Source organism: Panicum virgatum, chromosome 3N (assembly GCF_016808335.1).
Source record: "Panicum virgatum strain AP13 chromosome 3N, P.virgatum_v5, whole genome shotgun sequence".
In the NCBI taxonomy this organism is placed as follows: Eukaryota; Viridiplantae; Streptophyta; class Magnoliopsida; order Poales; family Poaceae; genus Panicum; species Panicum virgatum.
Window position 1 is genome coordinate 22,304,550 of NC_053147.1, and position 20,866 is coordinate 22,325,415.

Consider the following 20,866-nt stretch of genomic DNA (forward strand, 5'->3'; position numbering starts at 1 on the left):
GAGTAGATTCCGGGAATATTCCATGGGTTCACAAGTAATTTTACATAGATCATGGATTGTAGTTTGCACTCGTCCAGGGTCCCACAATGGACCCACAGACTCTTCACCTACTTCACTAGCTGGCTTTTCATCTGTCGAACGAAGACTTTGTGATGCCATGTCGAAGCCCTCCCTTCGTTGGCGGGCTTCGTTGATTCAACCCTTCGCCAGCGGGTCTTCGGCGTTCTTTGACAGCCGCTTTTCTCCCTCGCCGCCGAGCCGCCGCCACCCTTCGGACGCGGGTCTTCGGCATTGGGCTCTCTTGCCGCCGAGCTGTCGCTGTCCTGCGGGCGTGGGTCTTCGGGCGTAGGCCTTTGGCGTTGGTACGAAGGTGGCTTCCTCAACAATAGACTCTCGAGGTTGCGAGTGTTACTTGGGAGAGCCATAGCCTCGACATCTGGCACATGAAACGCCGCTCGAAGCGCCATCCTTCGGACTGTCGCGCGCGACCGTCCGTAGCGCCTGTGCAAGAAGAAACATGCTCGAAGACTTTCGCCATTAGTGAAATCATTTAATGATGGGTGGCTCGCTGGGCGGAGGCGAAGAGTTGGGTATGGAAAAAGACGATTAAGCCCCTATCTCACCGCTCGGGCATTTAGGATGCATATGCATCCCTTTCACGTGTTTGCACGTGATTCTACACATGAGTGCTCTATATAAGCGCGAGGGGTGGGGCTGGGCTTAGCTCCACGCCCTGCTCTTTGTCGCCCCTTGCTTCATGCTCAATATTAGATTTGTACCCTTCGTCTCATCTAACTCATAGCAGCATTTCCGCACTTCACAATCCATAACAGTTTTTGTTTGGCATCCATAGTCTAAGGGCGCGTTTAGTTCTCCATCCAAAAATTTTTGGATGTCAAATCAGCACTTTGACCGGATATCGGGAAGACTTTTCGGACACTAATTAAAAAACTAATTTCAGAACTCACTTGGAAACCACGAGACGAATCTTTTGAGGCCTTTGACCGCGTCATTAGCACATGTGGGTTACTGTAGCACTTATGGCTAATCATGCACTAATTAGGCTTATTCGTCTCGTCATGTACATTCAAACTGTGTAATTAGTTTTGTTATTTAATTACATTTAGTGCTTCATACATGTGTTTAAAGGGGAGGTGAAAATTTTTGGGTGAAAATTTTTGGAACTAAACGCGCCCTAATCAAATGGATTAACAACCTCACGGGCTTTGCCTAAAAAAAAACACCACGGGCTCGGATCGACCTCGGCTCAGGGTCCAGGCTTTAGGGGCAGGCTCGCTCGAGCCCGGCTCGTTCACAGCCCACCCGCTCAGGTTTATCTCCTCCCTGTTTCTCTTCCCCTTCTATCGGACTCTCTCCTCCCTTGCTCTTCCTTCCCTGGCGGCGACTGAGCGAGCGGCGGCGCCATTTATCCTGTCTTCGCCCAGCCCTTTGCCGGCGACGACCGCATCCTCGAGGTATGCCCGCCCCTTCTCTTTCCTTCTGCTGTGCGAGACGGAGAACCCCAAACCCTAACATTACTATTTGTAATCGGATCTGAATCCAGTTACTAACTTCGATTTCGTTTGCAAGAATTATCGGGTGTACTTGTGTACACCCATGTCCTATGCTGGGTCCGCCTCTGTTGCCAGAGATCTGTTGCTGATTTCTAGAAAACCAGAGATCTGTTGCTGATTTTGCAGTCCTGTTCTCAGATGGCGAGCACGGGGCGATCGATGCTGCTGTCGCTGCTACTCTTCGCGGTGACGCTGTCGCTGCTCGAGATGTACAGTGCCAAGTTCGCCTCGTCGGAGCTCATGACCATCGCCGGTGGATTCATCTGCTCCCTCCTCTTCCTGCTACTCCTCACTGTGCGTTGCCCCTCCTGTCCCTGTTGGTTTTACCTTTGTTTGTGCATAACAGGATAAGCCCTTTCTGTTGGAGGCCAAAATACACCGAGGCCGACCGACCGGTCTGGGCCTGTGCAGTCCGAGTAGAGTTAGAGTTAGGGTTTGTATTATGGAATCCGTTTGTAACTCATTTGGAAGGGGTATGTCTTCCCCGGCCTTTAAATATAAAGGCCACGGCCGATTAAGGTCCTTCTACCCAATCGAATCAATCAATTTACAATTTTCCTATTTTTCTCCAAACCCTAGCTTTTCCAATCTCGTGCTGTTCTTTGATCATCTCGACGGCGTTCAAGGGCCTCTTGGGTGGCCTGCCGACCTCAAGACAACCCTAGATCTTCGAGCTCCGATGGGGTCCCTCCCGAGCTTGAGGTTCTAGGTCTTCGCGAAGCTTTCTGCGCCCAACCGGTCTGACCGGTTGGCGCGACCGGTCTGACCGGTCGCCAGGAGACTTCGTCCAGTTGCGATCATTGCGATCCTGCGCGTTCTAGCGCTTGTGTGTTGACCAATTCTGCGTCAACACTTTCATTATTGTTCCTCTTTCTGCTTTGATAAATTGGAGTGGTAGAAACTCGAACAATATAGTGAAGCTATTGCAATTTGCAAAACATTTAGTTGGTCCATACATCAGTCGCCACCGTTTCTGTGGCTTTATGTTATAAGATTACCGAGTTCTGCGTTCATCAACTCTTCATCAACAAGTGTGTTTTGCTGCCTGGAATCTTGCCTTATGATGAATTAATTATCGGAACGACTGTTGCAGTTTATTGGGAATTACCAAGAAGCTAGTGGAGATAGAACTGGGTGGGGTGCAGGTATATGTGGCATCTGAACTTGTTCTCATAGCTTTGCATGGTCTTTATTTGACTGCAATTCATCTATGTCGCTCTTCATGTGCAGTTGTTGTAGCACAGCTTGTTGCTCTTATTGTAGCTGGCACTGTCCACCGCGTCTGTATCACAACATGGTACGTTACCTTGAAAACACTTCACTGCTTTTATCGAACCAGCCATCAGCATTTATTGTGTTGAGATTGTCAAGGGAGCTAGTCAACATTCTAATGGAATGTTTGCTTATGAGTTTTTATTTTTTTTTAAAAAATCCAGTGGAGAGAAATAGACATAACATTTCTGATAAAAGAAAACAATTCAGTTGTTTTGTGAGTAAAGGAATTTAAAGTTTAAGTTAAATCGTATGCACAGCAGAATTTTTTGTTACTAAAGCATACAGCAAACATCACATTTGTATTTAATATACCTTTTTCATTTGAACCTGGGTGTGTTTTTAGTGTAAATATATACAACATGCATGTTCAATCTTAAAACCACCTATAAAGTCCACGTTGATAACCCATCCATTGTGTGTTGGTCAGAATCGATATCTGGTCATCCGCTTGATAATCAAGTGCAGTAGCATAACAGTAGAGCACTAGAGCTATATGCAGTATCTAGCCATTTGTATGCTGTTGTTAACTGTCTGATGTTGTTATGAATACTACCAGTATTATGTTTACATTGTGCAAAAACTACTGAAAAAGCTACAGCCTCACTGCACTGCTGTTCATGTGTTTCATGTTTTTTCGATCCTAATAGATGCCTCATGTGGCCAGCACGATGTTTACATTTCTAAGATGGATGGCTACTGGGCTAGTAGCTGCATAAAATCTATTTATAAAATGTTATGTTACCGATCGTTCTGTAGTCCCTCTCAGAGTTACAGTGAGTTACCATTGCTTGCAAACTAAAAGTACACCAAATATTTGGCAGAACTCAGCCACCTAACAACCATGGTTTCTATGAGAATGCTAGCTATCTGAGATTGGTCAATTATATTTTAGGGCCATGTTGTGGACTTGTGGTAAGATTTATTGTCAACCATGGCTTTGACATAGCATTGTGGTATTGACAGTTTTATTAGAACTCGCTTTTTCTCTGGTACTTGAGGAATCAGCATTTTTCTAATTTTATTCATGTTGCACGAAATGGCACTGGCAATGCCCGGTAAAAGTGTGTTGGTGGAACCTATATTGTAATTTCTGGGGTTATTTGCTCTGAAAGATCGGGCTGCGGATAGACACCACTGTCACAATATTATAGAGTACTCATCCTAGACCCTAGTATACTTTTCCTTGTTTTGGTTCTCATCCTCTCCCTTGATCACAATTCAGTTTTATTTTTTCTGCAGCCTCACATGCACGAACCCTGCAAACAAACTAACCCTTCTGGTTCACTCTGCTGCAGCTTTCTGTTTTCTGCGGGGCTCCTTTACGAGGTTGACAAGCTCTCCGGCATGACCCTCGCGAGGAGCGAGCCTAAAGTGAGGCGGCACTGAGCACAGGATAGAAGATCAGAAGCATCGATATGCATGTACGAACCATGACTCATTTGTAGATCAAACCGAGATCCCCTGGCCCCCCAGTGGACTCGAACCTCAGCTGAGAATCCTGGATACTGGTGCGAAACCCCAGCTGAGAATCCTGGATTCTAGTGCGTTCGCGCCGAGGTCACATTCTGATGTTTGTCTGATCCATTGACTAGGTAATATGTACTGTCACACCATTTTTCTTGATATCACTTTCCTTTTTGCCGAACTCGCCGTGCATTGCATTCAAGCTTTGTCGTTGGGCTATTTTTCCTTTTGTTTGGGGGTGGTGCGTCGCGACGCCGTCAATACCTAACCCCGGGAAATTTTCATCCGGGTCTGGGGCTGGGGCTGCCGGGTAAAACCTAAAACGCCTGCGGCGCTGGGTGACATGCGGGCGGGCGTCGGGCGCGGACCGCTTCCCGGCCGTGCAGCCCCGTCCCTGCGAGGCCGTTCAGCGGGGGATGCGTGCAGGCCGGAGCGGGTCGGCGCGGGGGGATTTAGATGAACGAGCTCACGTCACGCAGGCACGAAACAGCCAGGAATCCGGTCGGCAAGGAGAAACCGGGGAGGCCCGAGGCCTTTGGGGCTTGCCGGCTTGGGCTAACGATTGAGACGTCGGTCGGGCGTGTTGTCCATGGCCGTTTGTACGTGGAGCAGCATCATGCCCCGCTGATTGGACTTTGGATGTTTCGGTCAGAGCTGGCTGATTGCGAGAGTAGAAAGAAGCCTAGGATCGACGGCGACCAGGATAGGATAGCCAGCCCGATTGACCAAGGAAGGAGGGCAAGGGCTCAACCTCCACGCTGTCCTGTCGCGTCCCTCGCCTCTCCCGGCCGCCCTGTGCCCAAAGCTAAGAGGAACAGTCCCCACCCAATCCGATCAGCAAGTCTTCGCAGTCGCGAGTATCGGCCTTGTTCAAAACTAGCGCGTATGTTTTTTTGAAAAGAGAATTTCGCATGCATAAAGTACTAAATGGAGTTTATTTGTAAAATTTTTTTAGGAATGAGTGTAACTTTTCGCGACGAATCTGATGACGGTAATTAATCGATGATTTGCTACAGTGACCATCCTCTAATCGCGCGGTCAAAGTCCTTATTAGATTCTTCAGAGTCACTAGCGTGGGGGTTTTGAAGTTGGTTTTTTAAACTGGTTTTGTTTGACACTGTAATTAGTGGTCAAAATATCACTATTCACTAGCACGCTACAAAACTAATACAAACCAAACAAGGCCAATCGCGGCCTTCATCCCTGCCGGACGGCAGGGACCCTGAACCCTCGATACCACTTCAACCGCAGCACGTAATATAATACGCACCGGGCTGCGGCGCATTACCCCCGATCCTTCGCTTAGATTAGTCGCGTAAGCCTGGCCGTCGTCGAAACTCTAAACAAGACGCAACCGGACGTTGGTTGGTTGGACTGTAGCTTAGCTGACGGCACCATCAGAAGAGCGCCCAACTGCACGAGGATTATCATTAGTACTTAATAAAAGGGGAAAAGCCGGGCGATGCAGACGCGGGTAATCACAATTAAGCCAGTGCGCAATTAATCCTCGGGGCTCGGCTACATGCCACCAATCAGTCGCCGAGCAAAAGGATTAATAGCAAAAGAAGAAAAAGCGGGAAACGTGCTGGCATCAGCGCCCCGGTTCGTAGTCGTTCCTGCGTCCCCTTTGACCGGCGCCGCAGCGCGACATGGATGAGTACTAGCTCTGAACGCATGGGCTCGCGTCCGCCATTTGCTTGGGTTGACCTCTTCCCTCCCTCCGCGTGCGGGACGCAGCCGGGGACCCGGGGGGGGGAGGGGTGGAGGTAGGAGAAGAGGAAATGCGGTTGGTGCCGCCGCCGGCTCCGCATTCAACGCGCGTATAAACGGCACAGCGCGGCTCGGTCGCGTGGACTTGAGAGGGCTCTCGCCTCGGCTTTACAACTTGCCATCCACGACCTCGCGCGCGGCCATCTCTTCTCCGATTACTCTCTTCTTAGCTGGCCTCGCGACAGGACGAGAGGGGAGGGAGACGGAAGAGGCGTCGCGGCGGGCGAGCGAGCGTGCTTCCGTTTGCTCCGATCGCCGGCGCTCCGTGCGCGGGATGGAGGCGGCGACGCGGCGGCCGGCCACGGCCCCGCCGCCGCTGGTGATGCTGGTGTTGCTGCTGCTGGCGGCGGGCGTTCCGTCAGGCTTCGGCGCCATCAATCCTCAAGATGGTTAGTGGACTCCGGTCAACGTACCCTGCATCTCGCAGCGCGGCTTCTTCGTCCTTCCTTCGATTCCCGTTTTCACTGCCAGCCCAAGGAGATTCTGATCCAAGACTTGCTAGCTTCTCTTACAAGCTTGCCCCTGTTTTTTTTTCAAAACCTTTGTTTTGCAGCTTCTGCGCTCAACTCCCTCAAGAGCCAATGGACGAACGCCCCGTCGAGCTGGTCCTCGGCGAGCGACCCCTGCGACGGGGGGTGGGACGGCGTCATGTGCAGCAACGGCAGGGTCACGTCGCTGTGAGTGCCGCGCGCCCTCGCCTTAGCTACCTGCATCCATCGATCGCGCGCTGTCGCCACGCGACTACGCGAGGCGAGCACCTCCTCTGAACGAACGGGTCCTCATCATCCGCATGCGTTCTTTGTTTTGTTTGCTCTGCAGGAGGCTGTCAAGTGTCAACATTCAGGGCACGCTCAGCGACAGCATCGGCCAGCTCAGCCAGCTCATGTATCTGTAAGTCACACCTCTCTCGCCTGCTCTCCCGACGTCGAGATCATTAGCTGAGAAAGTGAAACACCATGATTCGCGACATTTCGGCTTGGATGATGCTATAGCGTTTCAGAGGATTCGGGATAGGATGGTTTTGAATCGGTCAGAACTCTTTAGATGAATTTTTCTTCTAGGCTTCTAGCTTAGCTTATAAACTCTGCTTCCTCCAGGCTTGACCAATTCAAGTTTGACAGGTTGTAGGCTCTGACCAATCTTCTAGATCAAATCAACATGGATTAGGATACTTTTGTTAGCATGGACAGGTTATCGGAAATTTAGTAAAAAAAAATAAATATGAATGTATATTGGAGCAAAAATGGTCTGTCAATTTCTTAAATAAAAATGATTTATCTGCACTAGTGAAAGTGCATTCTGGCTCACAACACACGCGTTTGCAGGGATGTTTCATTCAACATTGGTCTTGGCGGTACGATGCCCGCTTCGATTGGGAGCCTGTCTGAGCTTAGCATACTGTATGAGCTGCACAACTCTTGTTCTCCATCCTATCTTTCCTTGTGAAACATTCTCCAAACAGGCTGACTGACATGCGTAATTGTGACTTTACTTGTCAGGATCCTGGCTGGCTGCAGCTTCACAGGAAGCATTCCACAAGAACTAGGCAACCTAAAACAACTCACGTTCCTGTGAGTACTGCTAGTTTGTATATTCATCCATTTTATTTCTCGTTTCTTGCACTCGACATACAAAAGATTATTAACTGGTTTTGTCACGCATTCGCTTTAGAGCGCTGAACTCAAACAAGTTTACGGGCAAAATTCCGGCTTCACTCGGTTTACTCACGAACCTCAACTGGTTCGATCTGGCTGATAACCAGCTCACTGGATCAATACCGATCTCAACGGCAACCACGCCAGGACTTGACCTACTTACCAACACACAGCACTTGTAAGTGATGCCAATCTTATTTTCTTCACTTGTAATATCTGCACCTCCTTTCCGTTTATTTCATATTTATAAATTCTAATCGATGAACAGCCATTTCAACAAGAACCAGTTATCTGGAACGCTTACAGGCCTCTTCAACTCCAACATGACTCTGATTCACATGTAAGGGGTCACAAGAGTTTCGTTTCATAGTTTATATCATGTCGTGTAGTGAATCCTGCTAACTCGTTTTGTCATCTATGTCAGACTGTTTGATAGCAATCAATTTACTGGCCCAATCCCAGCAGAGCTAGGGGGCGTTACAACACTTCAGGTTCTGTAAGTATCTTAGAATCAGGGGACTTCAAGTTTTTTTTCTCACAAACATTGTTTTATCATATTTTCCTTTTTAGCAAATTTTTGTCATATATTTGACCTGCTTTGTCTCTTTGACAGCCGACTTGATAGGAACGGTTTTGCGGGCGCAGTTCCTCCCAGCCTTAGCAGTTTGGTAAATCTAAATGAACTGTAAGTGGCCTATGACCTTAAACAATCTGTTATATAAGATGGCGGCCTTTTTTAAAAAAAATCTTTTGCAGGAACTTGGCAAGCAACCGGCTTACTGGATCACTACCAGATCTCAGCAGCATGGCCAAATTAAATGTTGTGTAAGAAACTTTTTATTATAATACCCTGCCACTTTGTTGGTTCATATAAATTGCCTGGATAATTACTGATGAATCCGTTCATTCATGACCAGAGATTTAAGCAACAACACGTTTACTGTTTCAGTAGCCCCAGATTGGTTCACGACTTTAACATCCCTCACCTCTATGTGAGTTATCATAGACTATTCACTCTTCAAACAATCCTTGTTGTGATATTTTGCACTCATCCTTTTGTTTTCTGATGTTTTAGGTCAATAACTGGTGGACAACTTACTGGCGAGGTCCCTAAGGGTCTCTTCAGATTGCCCCAGCTGCAGCAAGTGTAATGTTTCTGGCAACTTATACTGAAAAAATGAGTTAATTAACCAAAAGGAAAAAAATTAAGTTGACCATTTTTTGTCGCTGATCAAACAGTGTGCTGAGCAACAACGCATTCAATGGAACGCTTGAGATCACAGGCAGCATCAACAAACAACTGCAGTCTATTAACCTCATGAATAACCGTATCATCGCTGGCAATATTACCACAAGCTACAACAAGACTCTGGTGTAAGAACCTGCACACTCAGCCTAAGTGCCACCACAAGTGCTTTTTTTTTCTTTCTATCCAACCAATTCAGAAACACCTCATTTCTTGTTTTCAAACCTTCATGCAGTCTATTTGGGAACCCGGTGTGCTTCGACCCAGATTTCCCCAGAAAATCCTTCTGCAGCATGCAGCAGGAGAACATGATAGCATACGCCACCAGCCTGAGCAAATGTTCCTCGCAAGCTTCATGTTCCAATGATCAGAGTTTGAACCCGGCAAACTGTGGATGCGCCTACCCCTACACCGGGAAGATGGTTTTCAGAGCGCCCTTCTTCACAGACCTGACGAACAGCGACACCTTTCAGCAGCTGGAGACAAGCCTCACGACGCAGCTGTCTCTGCGTGATGGCTCAGTGTTCCTGTCCAATATCCACTTCGACGGTGACAACTACCTTCAGGCTCAGGTGAAGCTGTTCCCGTCGTCAGGGCTGTCCTTCAACGTGTCTGATCTGATACGGATAGGCTTTGATCTGAGCAACCAGACTTACAAACCACCAAAAAATTTTGGACCTTATTTCTTCATCGCAGACCCGTATGCCCCTTTGGCAGGTACTTTAGCTTCACCATCCAGAACTCCCATCTATATATATTTTTTTTTTGGAAAAACACGATGAAGAATAAGTTCTGTGGAGCTATGAAACTCACTGCGATGTTCTGTGTCAGGTGCTTCTTCTCCTGGTGGTAAGAAATCACAGATCAGCACAGGTGCCATTGCTGGAATTGCTGCAGCCGGTGGACTACTTGTGATTGCCCTCATTACCATGGTATTATTTGCTTTACGACAGAAAAGAAGGGCTAATGAAGCAGTGACAGGACGAAGTGACCCTTTCGGTAAGGGCTTTCAAAAGTTATTTGCATTTCAATTCCTATTATGTTACCGAAACATCTTTAAATAATCCTGAACCGATGAACATAGAAGATTGCCATGGTTTGAGTTTCTCTTAGTTCACGTCACTACTTGCTAAAGAGTAACAGTACTTGAACTGAAGACTGAACTGAATTGTGTTTTAAAATTGCAGCTTCATGGGGAGTCTCTCAGAAAGACAGTGGAGGGGCTCCACAGCTGAAAGGAGCAAGGAACTTCTCTTTTACTGAACTGAGGAACTGCACCAACAATTTCTCAGACACCCATGAGATAGGCTCAGGAGGCTATGGCAAGGTATCAAACAAAAACAACTCACTGTTCAGGTCTCTTAAAGAGGGCCTGCACCAACAGTTAAAACAGTTATACCATAGGACCTAAATCCAATAGCTGGCTTCTGCGTACACTTCAAAAAAAAAAGGCAACTTACAAAATATCAAAAATTGGTACATTCAAAAGGTGTACAAAGGAACACTTGTGGATGGAACGCGGGTGGCGATAAAGCGAGCAGAGCGAGGATCAATGCAAGGCGTGGTGGAGTTCAAGAACGAGATCGAGCTGCTCTCCAGGGTTCATCACCGGAACCTGGTGAGCCTGATCGGCTTCTGCTACGAACAAGGGGAGCAGATGCTGGTGTACGAGTACGTCTCCAACGGAACACTCAGAGAGAACTTGCTAGGTAATTCGACAAAACTACCCCCCACACAACACTGTCAGAGATTTTCCATCTCTTGTGCAATCAAAGCAATCATCAGTCGATCCAACCTGCGTATGTGCACGGCCATGTGCAGTGAGAGGGACGTACCTGGACTGGAAGAAGAGGCTCAGGATCGCGCTCGGGTCGGCGAGGGGGCTCGCGTACCTTCACGAGCTCGCCGACCCGCCCATCATCCACCGGGACGTCAAGTCCACCAACATCCTCCTCGACGACCACCTCAAGGCCAAGGTCGCCGACTTCGGCCTCTCCAAGCTCGTCGCGGACACCCAGAAGGGCCACGTCTCCACTCAAGTGAAGGGAACACTGGTGAGCAACCATGATCACTCTCATTCGATCGTGCATAAGTTAAAAGTCCGTGCACAGTAGTGGAAACATCATGTATAGAAACCTAATGAAAATGTTAGTTTTCTGATCATAAAAAAACTTCTTATTAACTGAAGCATGTAAAATTGATTGGTGCTTCTTGATGATAGGGTTACTTGGACCCGGAGTACTACATGACGCAGCAGCTGTCGGAGAAGAGCGACGTGTACAGCTTCGGGGTGGTGATGCTGGAGCTGGTGAGCGGGCGGCAGCCGATCGAGAGCGGCAAGTACATCGTGCGCGAGGTCCGGCTGGCCATGGACCCCAGCGACCGCGACTACTACGGCCTGCGGGGGCTCCTCGACCCGGCGATCCGGGAGTCGGCGCGCACCGCCGGGTTCCGGCGGTTCGTGCAGCTGGCGATGCGGTGCGTGGACGAGTCGGCGGTGGCGCGGCCAGGCATGGGCGAGGTGGTGAAGGAGATCGAGGCCATGCTGCAGAACGAGGCGTCCGGCGCCGACGGGGCCAGCTCCGCGGGCTCGTCGGCCAACGAGTTCGACGGCGCGCGCGCGCACCCCTACAGCGACGCCGAGATCACGAGAGGGTCGTACGGGGACAACGGGTCCGAGTACATGCCCTACTTCGAGGTCAAGCCCAAGTAGAAAATTCTGGGGTGTCCTTGCTTCCCATTGCAACAACCCCCGGCCATTCGTTTTGCTGCAGCTTGTGGATGAAATTGTAGATTTTTACGTGATGTGTATATCCATTGGTTTGCTTGTCCAGTTCTTTTTACCATGCTACTCGCCGTGAGACGACACGAATTGTACATGCCTACAAATATGCATTTGCAAGAAATTTACTTTACTTTTGGGTCTGTCTATATCATACTCGGGTGATTTGGGGGGCTATGACACTCAAGTGACCAAAGAGAACAAATCACACGGATCAGATAAAAAGAAAAACCGAGTGAAACAAAGACTAGTCTCACCCGAGTGAGCAAGACAACCAAATCACTCGAATGTATGTAAACAACCAAAACTGAGTGATTCAGGTACACAAATCACTCAAAATAAGATATACGTCCAAAAAATGAAAAATAACATAATATAAATAGAAAAAATGCAACTTAGAAGAAAATTGAACCAAAATCCACGATTTGAATAAGTGGATCTGATCCAATAGAAGGCAGAATAAAACCACTAAAACGCCAAATGGCAAATACCAAATGCCAGAATAAACAAAATATTTCTATAGTACACAAAATAACATAACTTTTGAGCACTGTGGTAAACCCCTCAAATGTCAAATGCCAAATAGCAGATGCCAAAATGACATAATAAACAAAATATTTCTATAGTACACAAAATGCAAAAGGCAAATACAGAATTTACAAAATATTTATATGGATTACAAAAAATCAGATTTTTTTGGGGGCAGTGTGTAATCCCACAAATGCAAAAGGCAAATACAACAACAACATAGATTTTTTTCCCAAGCAAGTTGGGGTAGGCTAAAAGGCAAATACAGAATTTACAAAATATTTTTATGAATTACAAAAATTCATAATTTTTTGGGGAGCAGTGTGTAATCCCACAAATGCAAAAGGCAAATGAACAAACCAGAAAAAATTGAGCACTCTAACCATAAGTAATACAGCTAATTACACCGAAAATATATATAGATTACAGTATTATGAATACTGTAATTTTTATCGAAATGCACTGTCGTATTGGAAGGATGAGGTAATTCAATAGAAGAATCAACAGGGAAAGACTTGACTCCAAAAGGAACACCAAGAACTAGATGGACAAATTCTTTACTAAGTGATATAACCTTACAATACATTTCAAATCTGATATTTGCTTAAAACAAAAAATAACATTACACTGAATCATAGAAAATTCAAAAAATACCTGGCAAATATAAAGATGGACAGATTAACAAATTTTTACTATGGTTTGTCAAACTACAAATTAGCTGGGGATGTACTTAAACCCGGAAGATGCAAATGAAAAGAACAATGACCAGCACCTAAATTGTATGGAAGTGGCATTGCACTATCATTTACATGATAACATAGTACAAATGACGGTCCATTTGACACTGTCATTGAAACAATATTGTGTTGTCAATAATAAACAAACTAAGATATCGTCTTCATGAAAGTAGCTCAACTAGAAGCAAGCTGTAACTTCCTAGCAAATAGATGATCATCACACTCCAACAGAACCAATGCCACCTCATTGCTTCACTCCTCAAGGGCCCGAACCATAAATAAATGCACACAAGCAGTTCATTGGGGAACAATTCAAACATCAGGGATCCTAACGAGTCTAGAGAGAATAGGTAAATGGAGAAACCAACAAATGACATGCAACATAAATTCCTTGCACTTGCCATGAAATTTATAGCATCTTCACTGATGAATAGACCAGGGCAAAATTCTCCAAGATGAACCACAAAAAGTTTATAATTTCTATATCCCAAAATGGAATTGGTCACAAAAAATAACCCTATACATGCTAGCATTCTCCCAGCCACCTTCATGAGGGCCATAAACAACATTCTGATGAACTAATCCATAGGCCACATACCTCAAACTTGTTAACAAACACAAGGGGGCATCCATGTTACTATCAGCATCTCGACATCCAAATACAAACAAAAGGGTAATAATTTACGCCTCGATTACATTGAAATGACAGTGTAGTTGGTGGTGTAAAGATAGTAAGAGCTAACTGTAAGTTCACAAAGTTGATGGTTTAAAGTTGCAGATATGAAAATATCATCAGATGTCAAGCATCTTAATCAAAGTTGAAGGCTGATATTCACAGCAGTTGGAGGTTGACATGAAAATAACAAATGATTATGTCAGATAATACAGAGTTCAAAGAAAGTTAGGGAAGGCATCTATTCAAACAAAAAAGGGAAATGATATCAATTCACATAGAAATGATACTATTATCAATTGTTGAATATTAGAAAGTATGAGTTGTGTCTACTATATGCAAAATTCATATACATTATTGATGACAGTTATTTAACTAAGAAATGACAGGAAATGAAACATTGCCAAATCGACTAGTGTAAACTGTCAAGCTTCAATTATTGAAATACAGATATAGATGCATATAAATATATCATATATAGATGACATAGTAGATAGAAATTCAGCTTCTATGTGCATAAAAAAAGTTGTAAGATATACGGAAATCTATTTGTTCTATTAGAGATCAAAACTCTTAAAAATTACAACACGATTACCACCACTCAACCTCCACTCTCCCCTACCTTTGAAAGTTAACTTGTTACCTATTGACAGTTATCTTATATAGATTATACAATGAATATTGCACTATAAAAATAATGATTACCAACTGTAACTAAAATACTAGAACTCAAGGTATGAATAAAGAGGATAAGAATATTTTAATCTATCACCCGTGCATGTAATTAACACATCAAAGATGGCAGCAACTTTTAGAAGAAAAACATTATGGCATTGAGAAAAAAACATTAACCTAGAACTGAAACAATGTAATTGATGAACAAGATATTTAGTAGTAGTAACTGAAACAATGCTTAAGCTTTTCATGTCATTGTCCCTACAAATTCACAGACACAAGGAGCATCGTCCACCATACTAAGGTTATTAGGAGCATCATCCACCATATTAAGCTTATCATCATTAGAAAAAAAAACTCTATAGGAACTAGGAATACTAGATTGATAGTTGTAAGTTCGTTGCAAAGGCAATTCAGCTTGGCTGTGTCTCAACCTAGATGCATGTAACATAGTGAATTGGATAGTCGAAATATAGACTAGAGAAGCTGCAAATGTAATTCAGGCACCGCAGATAAGAGAAATGACTGCTATAACTATATACACAAAAAAGAAATATAGTTGCATCATGATCTGGGAATACTAGAAGAACACCACAAAAAATGTGACACACAACACATTTTCCATTTTGAGTTAAAAACTCAAATAAAAGAACAAAACCATATAACCCTATCAAATTGTCCTCACATATCTAAGAGACTAAAATGTCTGGTGGTGCGGCATGAATCACTATAAAAAAATTGGATTAGCTAGTTGCCCCTCCAAAATACCGAGAAAACCATTCCCCATGGAACCCCCCAAATCCCTTAATAACAAACAGATTTTCAAACAGTACTCTGGGAAACCAAAATCCCCTAGCAAATATGCACCAATCAGCAGCCACCTTGTGAACAGAACAGAACAAAAAGACAAACAAAGGCTAACATATAGGATTAACTCAAAAAAATCTCTACGAATTGACCCATGGGAACAACGCCCCCCAAACAAAATCCCACAAGAAAAAATGGATCTACTAAGACTGACCAACATAGAAAGGAAGGAGTCCATCACTCAGGTAAAGGGGATGCAGAAAAAATCAGAGGGGAAAAAATTGAAGAGCTCTGCAGGCAGCCGACAAAGGCAATAAAGCACACCAGGGGAGAGAGAAAGAGAGGGCCTGGAGATGGCAGCCCGCGCCGCTGCAGCAAAGCGAGACGGCAGCCCGCGCCGCCGCAGCAAAAGGATGCGGAATCTGTCCAGAAGGGGACGGCAGAGGCGGCGTAGCTGCAAATGCCGAATCGAGATCTAGAGAAGGAGAATCGCACGGAACGAACCAAACTACAGGATGCCAACAACTGGGTTCACACCGGGGAACAAAATCACAAAGAAAATACAAAGCGGAAATCACATAGAACAAATCACGTGACAAAGAGGGAAATCAAATAGGGGAGAAACAAAACTCACCGGAACCCTAGAATCGCCTGCGAGACGGAGGCCGAGCTCACAAGGGGAAAGACGAAATGAAACCCAACGGGAAGAGAAGAGAGAGAGCGGGAGAAAAGAAACAAAAGAGCGCGGAAACCAAAAAAATGAGGCCCATATATCAGACTCAGCAAAGCAGAAAAGAAAATTGAGCCGCACTGTTGGGATCGGACGACCAAAAAATTCGAGTGAGAAGGAGAGCCAAATCACTTGAGTGACATATAGCTTTTCCTTACTTTTTTTTTTCTTGCAGTGGAGTCACAATTGTTTTGTAGTACATGCCTAGAAATATGCATTTGCAAGATAATTTACTTTTTTTTTCTCTAGTGAAGTGTCAACGTTATACTTGGTCGCGGTTCTGATCGAACAATGGCGATGATCGCGTACAGTTCTGCAGGGGCATGCAATCAGATTTTTTTTTATATAAAATGCAATCAGATTCGCATACGCTTGGATCGGAAGGAGGCATACCAGCTTCGATGATCGTGTACAATCCTGCAGGGGGCTTTTGTCTCACGCGTCCGCCCGGGAACTCAGGAACAGGTCAAGCTAGCCCAGGCTGGGATCTCGGCCGCCAACGCCGGGGAGCACGCGTGCGTGGGGGGGGGGGGGGGGGGGGGGGGGGGCAACCATGCATGGACAGATCACCGGGACGCACGCACGCACGCGGCCGCGAACGGGCGGCGGCGCGGGCAACCCGCGCGACCTGCCATTTCCGGCCACGGCCAGAGCGCGTCCGGCCGTCCCCGACCGCCCGTCGCGTGGCGCTATAAATCCCCCGCCCCGGCGTCCCCTCGTCAGCCCGAAGCCTCCCGGTTCCCCGCCGGCCCCTCCACCTGACCCCTTTTAAACACTAGAACCCGGGACGTCTTCCATGGCCTCCTCGTAGACCTACCCGGCCCTATCTCCACCGCAACTCCTCATTACATCATCCTTCAAGAGAGCACCCACCCACACACTGCACACTAGGAGAGAGGCCCCTGTGCGGGCTGCGGCGCGCCACCGCGCGAGAGCTGCCGGTCGATCGATCGGTGCGGCGTGCCAGCTCGATCTGGTGAACGAACGGGAATGAACATGGCGACGACGGCGCGCGTGGCCGCCGGCGTGCTGCTGGTGCTGTCGGCGCTGGCCCTGCAGGCGGGGGCCGAGGACCCCTACCTGTTCTTCGAGTGGAAGGTGACGTACGGGACCAAGACCCTGCTGGGTGCGCCCCAGAAGGTGATCCTCATCAACGGCGAGTTCCCCGGCCCCAGGATCAACTGCTCCTCCAACAACAACATCGTCATCAACGTCTTCAACCAGCTCGACCAGCCGCTGCTCTTCACCTGGTCCGTGCTCCACTGCTCCTGGCCCGGCCAAATCGAGATCGATTCACCAGCTGCTGACATGACATGACATGACATGACATGACATGACATGACATTATTGTTGTGTGCATACAGGAACGGGATGCAGCACAGGAAGAACTCGTGGATGGACGGGTTGCCGGGCACGCAGTGCCCCATCGCGCCCAACACCAACTTCACGTACAAGTGGCAGCCCAAGGACCAGATCGGCAGCTTCTTCTACTTCCCGTCCGTGGGCATGCAGCGCGCGGCGGGCGGGTACGGGGCCATCACCGTCGTCAGCCGCCTCCTCATCCCGGTGCCCTTCGACCAGCCGCCGCCGGAGAGCGACCACGTGGTGCTCGCCGGCGACTGGTACACCAAGGACCACGAGGTCATGGCCCGCCTGCTGGACGCCGGCCGCACCGTCGGCCGCCCCAACGGCGTGCTCATCAACGGCCGGGGCGGCAAGGACCTGGCGGCCGGGCCGCCCGTGTTCACCTTCGAGGCCGGCAAGACCTACCGCCTCCGCGTCTGCAACACCGGCATCAAGGCGTCCCTCAACTTCCGCATCCAGGGCCACGACATGAAGCTCGTGGAGATGGACGGCTCCCACACGGTGCAGGACATGTACGACTCGCTGGACGTCCACGTCGGCCACTGCTTCTCCGTGCTCGTCGACGCCGACCAGAAGCCCGGTGACTACTACCTGGTCGCCTCCACCCGCTTCATCCACGACGCCCGGTCGGCCTCCGCCATCATCCGCTACGCCGGCTCCAGCACCCCGCCGTCGTCCAACGTGCCCGAGCCGCCCGCCGGCTGGGCCTGGTCGCTCAACCAGTGGAGGTCCTTCCGGTGGAACCTGACGGCCAGCGCGGCGCGGCCCAACCCGCAGGGCTCCTACCACTACGGCCAGATCAACATCACCCGCACCATCAAGCTCATGGTCACCCGCGGCTACGTCGACGGCAAGCTCCGGTACGGCTTCAACGGCGTCTCCCACCGGGACGCCGACACCCCCCTGAAGCTCGCCGAGTACTTCAACGTCACCGACGGGGTGTTCAGCTACAACCAGATGGGCGACGTGCCCCCCGCCGTGAACGGGCCCCTCCACGTCATCCCCAACGTCATCACCGCCGAGTTCCGCACCTTCATCGAGGTCGTCTTCGAGAACCCCGAGAAGAGCATGGACTCGTTCCACCTCGACGGCTACGCCTTCTTCGCCGTCGGGTGCGTGCATGGCCTGGCTGGCTGGATGCTGATCAATTCCATCCTATGATTTGCAAAGGCAGGAGCAAGAAATTAATTATTGTTCCTGCATCTATCGCAGGATGGGGCCGGGGAAGTGGTCGCCGGAGCTGAGGAAGACGTACAACCTGCTGGACGCGGTGAGCCGGCACACGGTGCAGGTGTACCCGCGGTCGTGGTCCGCCATCATGCTGACGTTCGACAACGCGGGCATGTGGAACATCCGGTCCAACATCTGGGAGCGCCACTACCTCGGCGAGCAGCTCTACATGAGCGTCATGTCGCCGGCGAGGTCGCTGCGCGACGAGTACAACATGCCCGACAACGCCCTCCGCTGCGGCAAGGTCGTCGGGCTGCCGCTGCCGCCGTCCTACGCCCCCGCGCGCTAGGAGACTGACTTGCTTGTGACCGATCGATCGACCCATTCCGGTGTGTACTACTGTTGTTCTTGAGGAAAATCAATCTCCTGCCTCGGCTGAATAAGCAACCGGCCGGGGCATCAAAAATCAAACTCGGAGAACAAAAGTTAAAGACGAAATAGAAAAAGAAGCTCTGGTAGGGAAGGGAACAAAAGCAGGAACGTCGGCTGGCCGGTAACGCATGCGTGGAGTATGTTGTAATCTTGAGATGCCCTCTCAAATCATATATTGTAATGGGAGTTATAAAAACTATATCTCACCGTTTATACCTACACCCAAAAAAAAGGCCCTGCTGCTTATGTGTATGTTTGGAGTGCTTTGATTACATTATTTTGTAATTTTCCTCTCTTGTGTTTATCCTTAATCTTGAGATCGGGCCGGGGCCCGGGGTTCGTTACCGGTTTCAAGCAATTAGGTCAACAAATATCATTTCCCACCTGAAGAACCATTTCTTTTCTTTTTATCAAAGCCCTTAGGCAAGCTTTATTAATTGAGGATAGTTGCATCATTAACTAACAACTGGAAAATGAAACTAGGGGGATCATCGTCCCAAATACAGTTTTCTTTAGAAGACATAGCTTGCCTAGCTAATTCATGTGCCACTTGATTTGCTTCCCTGCTTAAATGTTCAATGGATATCTCATCAAAACCATTCCAAACCGTACTGCATTCATCATATATTGCGGCCGCTGAATTTGCAGTGAACCCTTCATCCTTCATGATGTCAACAACCTCTATACAATCCGACTGAACAATTAGCCAATTACCTCCAATATGTTGGGCTAACATCAAGCCCTCCTTTAGAGCAAAGGCTTCCGCCATTGGTGCATCCACTAGATAGGGGATAAAGGTGCTTGATGCCGCAATCATACCCCCGAGCTATCTCTGATAATGGCGCCTGTACTTCCTCAGCCCCCATTCTCATCATAAGAACCATTTCTTTTCTTATGCGCCGTGCTCGCGCCAACCATGGCAACAATGGCCTCTTGTCCAATAATTTTTTTTCAATGTTAAGGGTGACGCTAGAGCATTGTTATACCTGTCTTACGTGTCGCGGATGCTTCCTTCCCTATCTTGTGACTTTTTCTCATTGATTCTTTGACACGCTACAAGCTTTGCAGAGAAAAAAATGGATTATAGATTCGATGTGGCTGTGTTTAGTTCGCGAAATTTTTTGAATGTTGGTACCGTAGCACTTTCGTTGTTATTTAGTAATTAATGTCCAATTATGAATTAATTAGGTTTAAAAAATTCATATTGTCATTTACAGTTAAACTAAGTAATTAGTTATTTTTTTCAACTGCATTTAATGCTCCTTACATATGTCTAAAGATTGGATGTGATAGGTACTATAAGAAAATTTTTGGGAACTAAACAGGGCCGCCACTGTTTAGTTTTCAAACTTTTTCCTACAGTATCTATTACATCGAATCTTCGAACACATGTATGGAGTATTAAATACAGTTAAAAAAATAACTAATTACACAGTTCAACTGATTGGCACGAGACGAATCTTTTAAGTTTAATTAGTCTATGATTGAACATTAATTGCTAAATAACAACGAAAGTGCTACAGTACCTAGAACCCAAACTTTTTTCGCGAACTAAACACATCCTGAATGTGCTCTAAGGTCCGGATTTACATCAATTATCCAAATATTTTGCCAAGATACATAACAAAGGGTGCATGATTGGTCACTACTATAGACTCGTATAAGCACTCACCAAAAAAAAAAGTAAACTGGAGGCCCGTTGTAAAGTTCTACATTCTTTAAGCTCTTTTTATGTTTTTTTTTTGCTTGGAAACATATCTTTGGACTTTGGTAAATCAAGAACGTATGTTAAAATCTAGAAAAAAGAGTTGAAAACATGTCTCTAGTAAATCAACACATCAACATACTCCGTTCAATTTTATATCGACAATTTGAACAATATGAGCACTCGTCCTGATTTGAGTATTCGAATTTGGATATCTATATTTCTATATTCCATCATAAGGAACACAATCAACTACTCACTCCGTTCCAGATTATAGG

General features: G+C 47.1%; 3 protein-coding genes across 3 annotated transcripts; all 3 read left to right on the top strand.

Annotated features, from left to right (window-relative positions):
• The first annotated feature begins 1,280 nt into the window (after positions 1-1,280).
• On the top strand, positions 1,281-4,494 carry LOC120665120 (protein KRTCAP2 homolog). Its single transcript, XM_039944563.1, has 5 exons — positions 1,281-1,475; positions 1,713-1,868; positions 2,668-2,719; positions 2,805-2,871; positions 4,145-4,494. The coding sequence occupies exons 2-5, from the start codon at positions 1,713-1,715 to the stop codon at positions 4,233-4,235; spliced, it is 366 nt and encodes a 121-aa protein (XP_039800497.1). The 5' UTR covers positions 1,281-1,475; the 3' UTR covers positions 4,236-4,494.
• A 1,533-nt stretch (positions 4,495-6,027) lies between these two features.
• LOC120665121 (leucine-rich repeat receptor protein kinase HPCA1-like) lies at positions 6,028-11,913 on the top strand. Its single transcript, XM_039944564.1, has 19 exons — positions 6,028-6,472; positions 6,637-6,760; positions 6,903-6,974; positions 7,409-7,483; positions 7,583-7,654; positions 7,755-7,916; positions 8,007-8,078; positions 8,163-8,234; positions 8,352-8,423; positions 8,495-8,563; positions 8,656-8,730; positions 8,814-8,885; positions 8,978-9,112; positions 9,220-9,701; positions 9,816-9,983; positions 10,172-10,311; positions 10,474-10,693; positions 10,806-11,038; positions 11,206-11,913. Exons 1-19 carry the CDS (start codon positions 6,358-6,360, stop codon positions 11,695-11,697), a joined length of 2,922 nt encoding a protein of 973 aa, XP_039800498.1. The 5' UTR covers positions 6,028-6,357; the 3' UTR covers positions 11,698-11,913.
• A 4,740-nt stretch (positions 11,914-16,653) lies between these two features.
• On the top strand, positions 16,654-19,115 carry LOC120667429 (L-ascorbate oxidase homolog). The gene is made up of 3 exons (XM_039947504.1): positions 16,654-17,166; positions 17,281-18,393; positions 18,494-19,115. The coding sequence occupies exons 1-3, from the start codon at positions 16,907-16,909 to the stop codon at positions 18,798-18,800; spliced, it is 1,680 nt and encodes a 559-aa protein (XP_039803438.1). The 5' UTR covers positions 16,654-16,906; the 3' UTR covers positions 18,801-19,115.
• Positions 19,116-20,866: the final 1,751 nt, after the last annotated feature.